We start from the raw sequence: 16621 nt of genomic DNA, 5'->3' as shown, positions 1-16621 counted from the left end.
GTTTATTTTGACAGGTCTCTTTATTATTTATTTACTCTTACACCTACTGCTGGGCTGCTTCCAGATAGAGTCTGCTATTCCGAGCACTGTGTGTCCGTGTAGGATCGTTTGTGGGAAGGACTGCAATGCGTGGGTTCGGTTTAATCCTGGATCCAATGATGAGAAATTCCGACGGAGTCCGTCGTACTTCAGATTCGAAGGATGTACCTTGTTGGGCGAAAATGTTTGCTCATTATGACGTCCCAACATTGAAGGTGAAATAGGAGCTATATAACATTGCGAGATAATTGTAATCTAAAATTCATCCTCTGTATTTGCTTCGATAATGATACTCAGTCGCCAGGGAATCTGACATGAGTTTGCTAATCTTGTGGCTCATTATTTTACATTTATTTTGAGCTGGTATTATTTATTTAATGTTTTGTTTTTATCTCTCAAGAACCTTTTCAATCATGTAAATATGCGGGGGTGCCGTAAAATGTGGCGCTTTGAAAATATCTTAAAAGCAATCATATTGAAGTCAAAGGTGAAGTCTGTACTATTGATGCCAGTTAAGCATGGCATGTATATTTACAGATGCAATTACTTACTAACTTCGTTCATCAATATATACCTGCAAATAGAAATAAAAAAGAGATTAGAAAACATGTAGATTGCAAAATGTGTTTTATTTCAAAATAATAATCTCAATTACTACAAATGGTTCTCTAAAGGAGTCTCCAGTAGCCTTGAGAGCAAAGGCGTAGGATTTCCAATCCAGAGATGGCGAATTCGATTCTCAGTCCGGTCTAGGATGTTTTCTCCCTGGGCATAATTTATCCATTGTACTTGCTACACAAGATACATAAGGTACACTGGGGGAAGTGGAAAAAGGGGTAAGTGTAAAAATCAACTCGAAAAATTTCAATTTTACAGATTTTACAGGTTTTACCACACCATAACATTGTGCAAAAATATAGTTTAATGCTCACGCTGTAACTATGTTTAAATCTGTGTTATACTTACACTAACACAGTTTACGCTGGAACTGTCATTTTAGGTTTCGCGAAAAGTTTATTTTTGCATTCATAAAATCAATTCTTACGTGCATAAATTGTTCCTTTTTCCAGTGATTTTGCACCACAGGTGACCATTTTGATACAATTAAACTAATCACATTCAATTTGTAGTGGTTGGTACCATGAAAGAAAATGATTTAAGGATTTTACACTTACCCCTGGTACCGAACACTGCGGGGGAAGTGGATAATGTTCTGATTACGCAATTTTTTCCTTCCCTTCATGGTTCATTTAGATTGCTATGAATCTTAATATGTTCCTTCTTTGTTATCATTGTGATTTCAGTGGTGTTTGGACTAATATACATAAGAAAACGCCTGATTAATCCACCTATCGGTATTGATACCTTTCACATGTTTTACATATGAAAAAAAAATCACGAGAAAGATAAAAATAGCACTGATAGGTAAATATATTCCATAATGCATATTCATTTATATTCATAACAAGTTTCGCCGTTGAATGCAATTTGTTGCGAACAAATCGGGTAGGGACAAGTGCATGAAAATAGGAGATATTTTTGTACGTCTTTTGCGCACACACATACATACAAACACGCACACACAGACATCACCTCAATTCGTTAAATTAAGTTGCTTAGCTTATAACCCTGTAAGCCCCATTTTTCCTATAAAAAGTTCATCTTTGTGGCGAACCTATAGATTATACGTACACTTAATGTTCGAGAAGGCAAAACCAGCACTCCCCTACCTATTACAAGAATTCCTTGGAGACCTATTCCTTTAATCCAATGAAATTATTCAACAAAAGATACTCAGAGCAATTACCGTCTTGATTTTAATCATATATCACTACTCATCACAATTGAAGGTCAAGATAACTTGGGTTTTCCACTTACCCCATTCCACTAGGGTAAGTGGAAAAATAACTCCTAAATTTCAAATATATTTTTATAAATTTCAAGCGACTAAAATGGTATGAATTACCGCACAGTTGGTGCAAAATGGACTGTTTTTGAGAGCCCATAATGATTTAATGCATTTAGATCATTTAAATTGCTTTTACAATAATTTGAACATGAACTATCGATTTTTCCTTTTCCACTTCCCCCAGTGTACCTTAGTCCTGCAATGGCGGGCATAGAAAAGCTTTCAATACTAGAATACTAAGTTGAAAAGCAGGCCATATTCCAGCTGGAATGTAGAGCCATTGAAGAAGAAGAAGAAGAAGATTCTTTAAATCGCATCTACTGAAGTTAACGATTAACGAAAGCAAGTTTTATAAACCATAATCAATATTTGAGAGGGACATATCAGCCAAAGTTTATTCTTTTCAGTTCTTTATCTATGTATATAGCTTTCTATGTAGGCAAGGAACCGAAAAGAATAAATTTTAGCTGTTACGCCCTTTTCAAATGTTAATTCAGAAATTTCATCAATAATTTTTATTACACGTAGGTATTTAATTTATTTATCTTATATATAAAAATGAAATGGTCTGTGTTCGTATCCGCATAACTCGAAAACGGCTGGATGGATTTTTTTCATTTCTTCAGCAGATATGTTCGTTATCGTTTCCGACGGGTTTATATGATATTTCCGCATGCGAAAATTACGAGTAAGGGTGGAGAAATTATGAAAAACTAAAATTAAGATATTTCGCATGGGCAGCTCAGAACGCGCATTTTCGCCTACTATGCAGGACAACGTCTGCCGGGTCGACTAGTTTTTTCTAAATATGCACATTCGATCTCATCATTGATTAAAATCCAGCGAGTTCGAAAACAAAGATGCAAAGGCCTACCTAGTAAGAAGTACTTTCTATTTTTGCCTTTCTCGTATACTAAGTATACGTAAAGGCTATATGTTCACTCCAAAAACAAACTTTTTATAGAAGGCTCGGAGACCCATAGTGTTATATACCAATCGACTCAGCTCGACGAATTGAGGTGATGTCTGTGTGTGTGTGCGTGTGTGTGTGTGTATGTGTGTGTGTATGTGCGCACCAAAAGAGCAAAAAGTTTAGCTCACTTTTTTTGCACTTACCCTCAACCAATTTACTCGCAACAGGTTGCATTCGACGCCCCATACTGCCCCATTGTTTCCTATTGAAAATTGGCCGGATCGGACTATGGGCTTGGAAGTTATGGCCAAAATACTTTTCCTCATAAAAAAGCGCGTAAAAAAGTCTAGCTCACTTTTAATGCACTTACCCTAAACGGATTCCCTCACAACAGGCTGCATTCGACGCAGTATCTTACTCCATTGTTTCCTATTGAAAATTGGACGGATCGGACAATGGGTTTGGTAGTTATGGCCAAAATACTTTTCCTCATAAAAAAGCGCGTAAAAAAGTCTAGCTCATTTTTAATGCACTTACCCTGAACGGATTCCCTCACAACAGGCTGCAACGACGCAGTATACTGCCCCATTGTTTCCTATTAAAAATTGGACGGATCGGACAATAGGCTTGGTAGTTATGGCCAAAATACTATTTTTTACCGCACGAGAAAGGCATCATCACCGCTAGGTGGATTAATCTGGGTTTTTAATCCAGCAAGCGTTTCTTACTATCATGTGTCCATTCAATTATTAAATTTAAAAAAAATTAGCTCTTCGGAATAATTGCTTTATTTGGCTTATCAAATTCTTGTAGTTCCATTACTACGTAGTACTATAATTGACTACGAAAATAGAATAGATTTCAAAAGATCAACTTCAACTATTTGACTATTCATCTTAATTTCCATAATTTTACTCAATTCAGATATCCCATATCATTTAGATCCTGGGATTGAATCCAACAGAGAATGAAAGAGTATCTCACCTATCATCTCTGTATAAATATACGATATGTAGCATACCGTGGCAGGCTATACCCCATGATATATTTCTTTAAAAAAAACTCCAAACGCGGTTTGAAGTTTGAAATTTGAGATGAACTGTAATGGCTTTGAGTTGCAAATATGCTAAAATAGCTCTAATATCTGGTCACATGGCACACCCTAACAGGAAAAAAAAGGTGCATTAAAGTAGATGGTTATATTGAGCCACAACCGCAAATTGGACGTAGGATTAACGTAAAGTGTAAGATATAAAATTTCGAGATTCTGAATATGTTTACTGATGCTGAACTTAGGCCGGTATGACCACTTGCGATGGTTACGATGATTGGCTCCCGAAACACGATAGACACCATCCATGCAAATAAATGAGTGCAGTGTCTTTCTGCAAACGAGGACTTGTGCTGCTACCGACGTGACGCCAAACGATTATGATTTGCACATTGAAGAAAATGCCTTCTTGATTTTGGTCGGGAGCACGCCAATGGTGCCGGTCGCCAAAGGGGGCATCGGTCTCCATTGCAAACGGATACTGGCAAGCCAAGGTCCGGTTTTCGCGATCGATCGGCAGAACGACCGGAACGAAGCACCAAACATCATGGCACCGAAAGCCGGCAGCGGAAAGTCAGTGAAAAATGCGGCAGAGACAATGGCTACTAAGGGTATGCGATAACACACTTTTTCCTAACGAAACGAAACGAAACGAAATTTAAAATGTCTATGTTGATTCGGATCGAAACGAAACGAAATATAGATTTCTTTCGAGACTTCGAAACGATACGAAATTAAGGTTCATTTAATTTGAAATTTTTCGAAACGAAACGAAATTTTGATTTTTTTTTTCGCGGAATTTTTATTGAATTGGTTTTACATTATGTACGCAATTCTGATTTCACTTTTTCGAAGTCGAATAACTGTTTTGTGACCAAAAGAGTTATAATAACTGAAGAGGCAATCTGTGATAAATCGCCACATTCTCGCCGCATATACCATTGGCAATACCCCAGCATTTGTGCCGCTTTCAAAGGAATTCATCGTGGAGCGTGTGCTCCTGAATCTGATCAATTTTATATCAGTTTTATATAAGTAAGTATATAAAAATAAAGAAATTGTGGGATTTTTCATATACGGATTCAAATTTCGTTTAAAACCTTAGTTCACTTAAGAATTATGTAATTATGCTGAAGCATACTTCATATTGTCTTGTCAGCGTGGTTTTACAGTATTGACTTAGTCAAAATTTGAAAAAGAATGCTTAGATTTGTTTTTATTTAGTTAGATACTTAACTATGTATCCACATCTGCCAGCCGTATACGCAGATATAGAATTGATATTACTAGTTCAACAATTGAAAAGGGTGTATCTGCCAAAATGTATTCCTTCTTATTCCTCGTCTACATATATAGCATACATTTGCTCACTAGAAGAATCCTGTGGACCGTTCTGATATGCACAAAGATATGTATTGAACTTCACAGACCGATAGACAATCAGCTCGACAAACTGAGCTATTGTGTGTGTGTCCTTGGCATATGAGAACAGCTGTTATGGTCAGTATGTGCTGAAAGCAATCATAAGTAAAGAATTTTCAGCAATTTTAATGATCTTTCAACCCGTTCTGGATTTTTTTTTGCAAATTCCATGCGAAGATCTAGAAATGCCCACAAATCTGCAATGTTCCTCACATATTGTGCAAATAGTCGAAGAAGAGCTTAATAGCGTTTCTTAACTGTACACATCGTAGATGCTAATCATGATTGACCGAGAAACAGCAAATATGTACAGCCAATTAAATAATATTCTCTGGATACAAAAAAGTTATTCTTATTGTATACTTGCTCGGAGTTTCCAATTCATGAACAATAACGATGCTGGTCAACAACGGTGCTAATAGTCAATTTAGTATAAGGAGAGGAAAATAAGTTTAACACTCATTGTTTTAAGAGACCGAGGTATGCTCTGGATCTCCGTGAGCGCTACGGAAAAGGAATCGTTGGTTAGTTGAGAAGGTACCCAAATAACACCGAAAACATCATTATTAACGAAGATCTAGTAATGATGTTGAATAAAGGTCGGGGAAATGAAAAACAAAACATGTTATGTTTAAGGAAAGCTATGATAAGGTTTTTGCAAAACATACAACCATTTGATCAGAGAAGTTTCATTACTACATTATCACAACTTGCCGACATGTTCGATTTTTGACATTTGTTTGGTTTTTTTTTAGATATTTCGTTTCACATTCTCACAACATAAAACATGTCTACAGGAAGATTTTACGAACAAGGTCATAACATGTTCATTTTTTTGACATTTGTTTCGTCAGAATATATACCCCAATGATAGAAGTTTAACGTAATTTCAACATCTTTTAAGATCAATGTTATGAACGTTCTTCATCGACCCTGTTGTTTATCGACAACTCGCCATATTGTTTTTCTTTTGCAGATTCGAGAATTTGTTTACATATAAATTTCGAAATTATGCTTTGGCATAGTTATATTTTTCTTTAATCAATGGCGAAAGAATTTAGAAGTAAAATGAAAAGTTAGCCAATGAAACATTAGCCGCACCTATTATGTTTCGACCGATACTTCGAAACATATTTGATTTATTTATTCAGTTTGTATTTGTTTATTAATATTATTAAAATGGTGTTCATCATTTCATGCATGCTTGTTTTCATTCGTTTTTGTATAAAAAGTATTTCTTTGAACGTGTTGGTCAGCATTTTTGTTTTGGTATTCAATTTGACAGAACAATGTTGAAAGTCGGTTATTGAAAACATCCTTAGTACTGAAGTTTAGTCTTGTGAATGTGCAATCAAAAACAAGGTTGCGACTGAAAGATGTCAAAATATCGATAATTTTTGCGCTGTTTAGGTCGTGTGAAAGTAATCAAAGCGGTTTTTCATATCAAAACGTAACATACTATATGTTCGGAAGATGCATTTTTAACACTCATACAACAAACCGTGTTACTTGAGTAATTCATGTAAAACCCCTTGGTAAGCGACAAAATATTTATTGTAAACGAAGCTATTTTGAAAACAAGAAGACGAAAACTGTGTTTCAAATCAATCCAACGCAAGATCAATGTGCTTCGTTTAATAATCTTCTACAACACGATCGATTCCGCACTAAATAATTTTGTGCTCTTCGATGCAGACATTAGTTTTATCACTTCGCGTTCTCCCACACTAGCTGGCGTGATCAGCATCAACACGATCGATTGCACAATGGTTAAACAAATTTCTGCTACGCGAGGCAGATTTTTATCACTTTGCGTTCTCCCGGACAAGATGCCGCCCCATGACCAGCAGCAACACTATCGATTCCGCATTCATATTGTGCAAATAGTAAAAAAATATCACAAAATTTTAATCATGGAAACACTGAAGACGTTTTATAGAAGAAAATTTCTTACGTATTTGTCGACTAAGAACGGGGTTAGTAAGCGTTAATAGAAAAATGTGTATAACCTAAAGTTTTGAAACAACTTAACGATTTTGTTCAGCGGCGCACCCAAAATTCTTTTATAATATAAAGCATGAATTAGTTTGAATTTGTTTCGAAATTCCGCGAAATTCCGTTAAATTTCGTTAGAAGCTAGTTTTTTCTAGCGAATTTTTTGTAATTTTACGAAACGAAACGAAATCAAGAAATCAGATTTCGCCATACTAAAATTCCGCGAAATTCCGCGGAATTTCGTTTCGAACCACCTGAAACGAAATTTTTCGAAATACCGCATATGCTTAATGGCTACAGTGGCTGCGAAGGGCGGCGACAGCAAGGCTCAGAAAAACATCGTCAAGGACGACAAGCAACCAAAGCAGAGGCCACGGAGGAAAGAAAACTTTGCCATCTACATTTACAAGGTGTTGAAGCAGGTTCACCTGGAAACTGGCGTCCCGTCGAAGGAGATAAGCATCGTAAACAGTTTCAGAAACGACATCTTCGAGCGTATCACGGTTGAGGCCTCCCGTCTGGCACACTACAACAAACGCTCAACGATCACCAGCCACGAGATTCAGACCGCCGTCCGCCTTCTGCTGCCGGGAAAGCTGGCCAAGCACGCTGTTTCGGAGGGAACCAAAGCCATCACCAAATACACTAGCTCCAAGTGAACGAGAATGAGAACGTAGCTCGACCCAAAACGGCCCTTTTCAGGGCCCCTCACAGAAAAGAGGAATTTTCTTACCGAGCACGCAGAAAATCAAAATTTTGAAAGAACATTCTACTTCACTGCTTCTGACGCCAATGTCGCCAACTCGATGATTTACCGTTGAAACACGATAGACGACATCCATGCGAATAAATTCTAGCTGATCGAGGCCTGGATGTCCTGATAGAATATTTCACCAGCTGGAAGGTTTATATCAACGCGGCAAAAGCCCAGATTATCCTCTTTCCCCATTCCCGATCCACTAGACTTGTTCCGGTTGATGATTGTAAAATCCTCCTTAACGGCACAGCGGTAGAATGGGCCGGCATGGCTGACTATCTTGGTCTAACACACGACAGCAAGCTGATCTTCAGGCAGCAACTCGAACGAACTGTAGATAAATGCAACATTATGCAAAAGTTGCTCTAACCTCTAATCAACTGCAAGTTGACCCTGTCTCGAAGAAACAAACTTGCAAACTTGAGTATGGTATGCCAGCCTGGGAGAGTTGCGCCAAAACACATCATCTCAAAATCCAGAGACTGGACAAGTTCCTCCGAATGATTCTGGACTCTCCAATGAGATTGCGAAATACTGCGGTCTAACATCAGGCTGATATAAAACCGCTAAATAAACGCTTTGGTGAGTCGTTGGTAAGGTTCAGGACACGCTGTCTAGTATCTGAACACCAGGTCATGCGGGACTTAGTCCATTGGGTTAAAACATTTTTGTTAGGTTAGTTAGGTACGGTAGTGAATTATTTTCAAATTGAAATACCAGAGGTCACTTGAGCCGAAATGTTAATAGGACTAGTAAATTAATATGTGTTCTACGAAAACGAAACGTTTGAAAACAACCAAATGAGGATATAGAACTGATGAAGACTGACCACTTGAATGTAAATAACATTGTTGAACCAAAAATTGAATAAATTGAAAAAAAATTATGCAAAAAAAATTACAAGCCCTTTTATTACTACCAATTCTATCTTTCTGCCGTTGCCAGGCGGTTTTGATTTGAACTTTTAAGAAAATTTGTCTCGGCTCTACCTTCATTTGTGCAAAATGGTATTTCTTAAAAGAACCGATTGTCAATCCACAACGCACCTTTCTCATCACTCACAGCAACCAAACGTTAATCCCAACCTTGCGTAAAAATTTACTTTACTGCTGCTGACCGACAGTCACTTGATAATGTTCCGCTAAGATGCCCAGAGTGTAAAATAATCGAAAATTTTTAGTGAAGTCCATTTTTCTTCATTTGTCAGTTCACTTCCGACACATTCATAGTCGGCTCTGGACAGTCAATATTCAGTTGAATATTAGTCATTGAATATTTATGCACATTTTACAAATTGATAAATTATCTGAAATCTTAATACGTTTCAAATGAGTAAAGTGATTTATCACACAGAACTGAATCCGATTTTCATCCGCGAGGCACTTTCAGCGGTAAACATCTTCATAATGCTAATTATGTTTTTTTCTGCACATAGTAAACACATTCAGTGACAGTCGAATGAATGAGTTCGTGGAGTAGTCGTCTGACTATGTCATTCTATGTTTTGAATATTCATGCGATGTTTGTCAAAATTCGGACCGAAGTTGCTTCATGAAGATGAATATTTTATGCTCTGTAGATGCCACCATTTAGAATACAGTTTCAGTAGGGGGAATGACGACTTTGGCAGGTTTTGTTCTATTATTGTCAGGGAGGTTATGATTATGTTCAAATTTGGCTTAAACATTCTTTGCATATCAAAGAATATTGTGGCCAAATTTCATAAAAATTGGTCGACAAAAACACCTCTGACAATAATAGAACAAAACCTGTCAAAGCCGTCTATTCCCCTACCTGATGTCCCGGAGCCACAACCAACGCCAATTTTGCAACTAACCCTTTCTTATCATAAAATGTTGGTCCTGAAAAAACCTAATTTCTTTCCACAATGCGCCTTTCTAATCACTAACAGCAACCAATGGATGGTCCGAACATTGCGTCGAAATTTCTTTTGAGTGCTGCTACCGGCGTCATCGCAAGCACAAACATTCATAAAATCATACCAATCTTACATCATGCTTTAAAATATTTGTGACTTACTTTGCTACTCCGTGATTGACCAGAACTTGTACTTGTAAATTGTACAGAGAACCAAATGAATGGGGCTTGGGATTAGCTACACTCAATGTAAACGTTTCGGAAGTTTAAATATTTTCAGTCAATAGCGGTGCCGGCCATATACGAAGGGAAGAATTTTAAGTCCGACCCTCGTTACTACTAGAGACCGCGTAAACCTTTGCATCTACATGATTGTCTTGGGATTTATCTGGATTCACTTCGGTAAGCGATGCGATCTAAAGGAATATGATATAATTGAGCGCATTAAAATATTCTACTCTCTGTCCTTTCTATCGAGCCGGCGCATGCTAACCTCAAATGCAACCAAACGCGCACAACTTAGTTTATTTACCACAACGCAGAACAAATTGCGGATGACCGTGCGATTTCGGGAGGACAGACACACAAAACAGCACATTTTTTAATAACTTTAATATAAATTGTAATACATACTTCTATCGAGAAAGGGATCGCATCCATCATTGACTTATTCCAGGCAAAGGCATCTTTTAAAGAAGGGAACAAGTCCACCACTACCTGAAAAACGCCTTCTTTAGAAGGAGAGATCACATCCACCATTGCCTTACTCCGGGCAAAGGCCTACTTTTCAAAGAAGGAATCACATACACTATTGCCTTAATCCGGGAAATCGTCTAGTTTTGAAGAAGAGATCATAACCACCATTGCTTTATTTCAGGTAAATGCCTTCTTACAAAAAAAAAGTAATCACATTTACCGTTCCCTGATGCCGGACAAATAACTATTTTTAAAGAAGGGATCAAATTTTGATTTGCTTTAATCTGGGTAAACGCCTGCTTTCAAAGAAGGAATCACATCCACCATTGCCTTATTCCGGGCTAACGCCTAGTTTTGAAGAGAAAATCTCTTCCACCATTGCCTTAATCTGGGTAAGCGCCCAAATAGATCATATCCCCCATTGCCGTTTGGTCGAAAAGGTCATTTGGTCGAATGGGATATTTGGCCAAATGGGACCGCATAGGTCATTTGAAAAGTGAGAAATAGGGTGTGGAAAGTGAGACGTCTCACTTCTCAGTCCTCATTTCTCACTGTACCTACTGTAGGAAGCGCGAAGTAAGTAGTGAGACGTCTTACTACTCACATCGCGCAGCGAGAAGTGAGAAATGCGTAGTAAGGATTGTATGACATTCGCCAGAAGGCTTTTTTCCAGAATCAATTTGCCAGAATGAACTATTCCCCAGAAAGCCGTTTGCTAAAATGCACCATTCCTCAGAAAGCCATTAGCCAGAATACACCATTCCCCAGAAGTAATCAAAACCCCATGAACTTTTGGTATACCTGTAAACAGAGTCAAAAGGAAGGATCATTTTTCATAGTTTTGCTTTATTGTTGTTGTTTAGTTGTTTTCAAGTGAGGAATATAGCACCACGTCGATAATAGAACTGAAAAGACGTATCTCTTTCGTAGAAAGCATACATAAGCCGGATATAGCCGCTTGCCCGGATTAAGACAATGGCGGATGTGATCATTTTTTTTTCAAATATGTGTTTGTCTGGATTTAGGCAATGGTGGATGTGATCCCCTCTTAAAAAATAGGCGCATGCCCGGATTATTATATTTATGGATGTGATCCTTCATTTAAAAATAGACGTCATTTAAAAATAGGCAAACTCGTTTTAGCTGCTTTTACAGACTGCCAAGGCTGAAACAAATTCCTAAAGCTAAAGAGCCTCCAGTCGTAAAGCAAGTACAGAAAATAGTTTGCCTAGACTTGTAGACAATGTAGTAACTATATGCGGTATTTCGAAAAATTTCGTTTCAGGTGGTTCGAAACGAGATTCCGCGGAATTCCGCGGAATTTGAGTATGGCGAAATCTGATTTCTTGATTTCGTTTCGTTTCGTAAAATTGCAAAAATTTCGCTAGAAAAAGCGAGCTTCTAACGAAATTTAACGGAATTTCGAAACAAATTTAAACTTGAATCAGACCTTATATTATCAAAAATTTTGGCTGCGTCGCTGAAAGAAATCCTTAAATTGTTTTCAAAACCTAAAATACAAATTTTTCTATTAACGCTTACTACATAACCCCATTCTTAGTCGACAAATACGTATGTAGTTTTCCTGTATAAAACGTCTTCAGTGTTTCCAAGATTCAAATTTAAATTTGGTGATATTTTCTTACTATTTGCCCAATATGAATGCGGAATCGATCGTGGGATGGCAGCTAGTCCGGGAGAACACGAAGTGAAAAAAATCTTCCTCGCGTAGCAGAAATTTGTTTGATCAGTAATGCTTTGAAACATTCGTTAAAAACATTCTACCGTGTTGATGTTGATCACGCCAGCTAGTGTTGGAGAACGCGAAGTGATAAAACTAATGTCTGCATCGAAGAGCACAAAATTATTTAGTGCGGAATCGATAGTGTTGTAAAAGCTTATTAAACGTAGCACATTGATCTTGCGTTAGATTGATTTGAAACACAGTCTTCGTCTTCCTGTTTTCAAAATATTTTCGTTTACAATAAATATTTAGTCGCTTACCAAGGGACGTTATTCAGGAACGTGTACAGTCACAAAATGTAAGGAACATGGCAGATTTGTGGGTATTTCTAGATCTTCGCATGGAATTTGCAAAAAAAAATCCAGAACGGGTTGAAAGATCCTTAAAACTGCTAAAACCTCAAAGCTTTCAGCTCATACTGACCATAACAACTGTTCTCATCTGCCAAAGACACACAGACAATAGCTCAATTCGTCGAGCTGATTGTATATAAGACTATGGGTCTGTGAAATTTAATTTGAAATACATAACTTTATTCATTTTAGAAAGGTGCACAGGATTCTTCTAATGAGAAAAAGTATGTTATATATATATGTGGACGAATATGAAGAAATAAGTTTTGGCTGTTACGCCCTTTTCAAATGTTGGTCTAGTAATATCAGTTCTCTATCTGCGTTTACGCCTGGCAAATGAAGCATTCATTTTCTAATTTTGACGTAGCTCAACACAAATGCTGGGGTATTGCCTTATTGCCGATCAATCACATGCGGCGAGAATGCGGCGATTTATCACAGACTGCCTCTTCTGCTATTATAACTCTATTGGTCGCAAAACAGCTATTTGAATTCGAAAAAGTGAAATCAGAATTGCGTACATAATGTGAAACTAAATTATTTAAAATAAAAATTCCGCGGAAAAAAAATAAAATTTCGTTTCGTTTCGGAAAATTTCGAAATTAATGAACCTTGATTTCGTATCGTTTCGAAGTCTCGAAAGTAAATCTATATTTCGTTTCGTTTCGATCCGAATCAACATAGACATTTTAAATTTCGTTTCGTTTCGTTTCGTTAGGAAAAAGTGTGTTATCGCATACCCTTACAATGTAGATATTATTTTATAAGACACTAGTTTTATAGCATATAGGGAACTGGCTTAAACCCCTTGCTACTGGTCTACCCACACTTACGGTGGGCGGTAATATTCGGACGTCGGGTGGTCGGGCGATGGAGCAGCCGACGAGAGGGCTGACGGTAGAAATTCCGCCAAAATAAATTCGGCCAATGATGCTGCCGACAGTAGGTCGAACGGTGATGCGGCTAGAGAGCTACGACGCATTGTAAAGGAACGATGTTGTGGGTGACCGGGGGAAGAACAGTGCTGACGATGGTCAAAGAATTCTGTTGCCGGACGGTGGTACGACAAATATGCTACAATGTGATTGTAAGGGGTCGGTCGAATGCCAGTACGGGGCGGCCGGACGAAGCAGTGGCCGATAGGTAGCTGCATCGATTGTATAGCCAACGTATGCGGCGGTGGTGTGTTAGACGGACGGCAGTTGATCGAACGGGACGGTGATCGTGGCTGGCGTCGCAGGTATCGAATGATTGCGACGTACAACATTAGCCAGAGGATGCGGTGATCGACCATCCTAGCAGCATACGTGTTCCACAAAGGATACTGCAACTCATATGTAATCAGATTTAGTCCCAATGAAGTTGCTGCAACCATTTCAGTCTGACGTGGCAGAAGTCGCCCTTTTACATCCTTTTGGCGGTTATTCACCAACTCGCGGCCAGTAACGAGGCCACAAACTACTACTTTCAATTTTGAATTTTCGCGTAGAAGCACCTCTCTATACTGCCGTTATCTGAAAAAGTGACGTATACGCCATTTTCCAAAAATGGTGTTAACGAGTACTACTCATCGAGCTCTTTAACAGAAAAATGAAAAACAGCATGTTGTAAAATGGCTGTTACGTCACTTTTTCAGATTACGGCAGTATACCTCAGAGTCAGAAACCTCACTGTCCGGACAATTGTTTGTGCCTCATTCGCCCAGCCTTTTGCTTGGACACTCATCCACCCACGGAAAGTATGCATTCCATATTTCCGTCTCCCCTCCTTTTGTCGTATTCATTCGCACTGAACGAGGTCGCTCATTTTTTTGATACGCACTTCGTTGATACGTAATTCTGGCAAATAGGTTTCTGGCAAATATCATTCTGGCAAATGAGATGTCTCACAACACACTCCTTACTTCTTACTTCTCACTGTAAAAAGTGAGGAGTGAGAAATGATCTATTCTGCAAAATGTCATATTCGGCCAAATGTCTTATTCGGCCAAATGACCCTTTCGGCCAAACAACCCTTTCGGCCAAACAACCTTTTCGGTCAAATGACCTATTCGGCCGGATGACCCTTTCGATCAAACGGTTTTCGGCCTCCTGTGCACCCTTAACCTAGCGATGAGACGCGTGGCTACAAAGCAAGACCATGCTGAGGGTAGTTGGCATATGCGGTATTTAAAAAAATCGTTTCATGTGGTTCGAAACTAGATTCCGCGGAATTTCGCGGAATTTGAGCAAGGGGAAATCGGATTTCGTGATTTCGTTTCGTTTCGTAAAATTACAAAAAAATCGCTTGAAAAAACTAGCGGAATTCCGCGAAATTTCGAAACAAATTTAAACCATGCTATCTCGTACGATCGTGTATATTATCAAAAATTTTGGCTACGCCGCTAAATATAAAGCTGATTGGAAAACTTAATGTTATACAAATTTTCCTATTAATGCTTACTACATAATCCCTTTATGAGTCGACAAATACATATTTAGTTTACTTTTCTTCTTATATACTTTTTCAAGATTCGATTCAATGTTCAAGACGTCAGGCTCAGAGTGTGAATAGAATCAGATATGAATCAGTTTAACTTTGTAAAGAAGGCAAAGCTGTAGTGTGAATTCCTAGGCCTCTTGGCATTGTAAAGTCTTTTGGAGTGCTGTCAGATTTCGTCACTTCCGGTTAGGCTTCAAACCAGGTTTAAGCGCATGGGTAAACTCTGCTTAAGAGTTAAGAAGTGCATAAGGAAAACAAGATGCAACATTTTCCGTGCAAAGAATAATTTGATTCTTACCTAAAAGTAAGAATAAAAAGTTCATAGAATCACAATAGTCAATATTCGGTGAATCATCGAAATATTTACACGAAGTGAAAAAAATCTGTGTGCAATCGATCGTGTTGATGCTGGTCACGCCAGCTAGCGCGGGAGCATGCGAAGTGATGAAACTAATGTCTGCATCGAAGAGCACAACATTATTTAGTGCAGGATTTTGTGTTGTATTGATTTAAAACACGGTTTTCGTCTTCGACCTCCAGAAAACTACGGTAAAGATTAAATTCGATTACTAATTATTGGAACAATAAGTTACGTTGCGGTTTTCGCTGAGTGAATGCTCTTGAGTATTCCTTTTAGCTATGTAGGTTTGTTTTAACCTGCGCCTAATAAGGAAAGTGCTATAATCAGTATAACGAAAAAAATATTTCCCCATACTAATTTACATGCAAATTTGAAACGACTTGTGCTAAGCCAGTTATTATTCGAATCAGCTCAGATTTTCGGAGGACACTCAGAACATGATACAGAATTATATTGTTGTTGAGCGTTGTGGAGCAAAATCGACTTTTTGAACCACCCTATTGTATATAAGACTACGGGTCTCCGAACTTCTTATAAAAAGGTAAAATTTGGAAGAAAATTGAAGGCTTTTTGGTACAATTTTTTAACATGAAAAAGGAAAACAATATTTCTTCATACCTGGAAAACTACTGCCGTTAAAACTTTGCGATCGTATTTCTGAAATACAATCTGAAATACACTTCTTTGTGTATTCTAAAATAGTGCAGAGGACTTTTCTTGCGAGCAAATGTATGCTATTAATAATTCTCTATCTGCGTATACGCCTGGCAGATGTGGATATCTATGCATTCATTTTCTGGTTTTGAATTAGCTCAATGCCATAGAACCACGATGAAGACAATATGCTTCAGCATAATCACATAATTCTCAAGTGAAATAAGGTTTTTAACAGAATTTGAATCCAAATACAAAAAAATCCCATGTTATTTACTTACAGATAGAAAATTGAATTAATATCAAATTGATCAGATTCGGGTACACACACTCCACGAAGAATTCCTTTGAAAGCGGCACAAGCACAG

At 37.9% G+C, this 16621-nt stretch overlaps 2 protein-coding genes across 2 annotated transcripts in view; one reads left to right on the top strand and one right to left on the bottom strand.

Annotated features, from left to right (window-relative positions):
- The window catches only part of LOC134223878 (MOXD1 homolog 2-like), a 634833-nt gene that overhangs the window by 395024 nt on the left and 223188 nt on the right, over positions 1-16621 (bottom strand). The gene's annotated exons all lie outside the window — the stretch shown is intronic.
- On the top strand, positions 4460-7988 carry LOC134222972 (histone H2B-like). The gene is made up of 2 exons (XM_062702115.1): positions 4460-4523; positions 7618-7988. The coding sequence occupies exons 1-2, from the start codon at positions 4460-4462 to the stop codon at positions 7986-7988; spliced, it is 435 nt and encodes a 144-aa protein (XP_062558099.1).

The sequence above is a fragment of the Armigeres subalbatus genome, chromosome 3 (assembly GCF_024139115.2).
Source record: "Armigeres subalbatus isolate Guangzhou_Male chromosome 3, GZ_Asu_2, whole genome shotgun sequence".
Classification (NCBI taxonomy): Eukaryota; Metazoa; Arthropoda; class Insecta; order Diptera; family Culicidae; genus Armigeres; species Armigeres subalbatus.
This window is presented reverse-complemented; position numbering and strand designations above follow the sequence as displayed.

Excerpts from the sequence above, each read along its gene's own strand:
- LOC134222972 (XM_062702115.1), top strand. The coding sequence starts at position 4,460 with ATGGCACCGAAAGCCGGCAGCGGAAAGTCAGTGAAAAATGCGGCAGAG. Across the intron at positions 4,524-7,617 it reads AGAGACAATGGCTACTAAGG|TAATGGCTACAGTGGCTGCG; the intron begins GTATGCGATAAC and ends ACCGCATATGCT.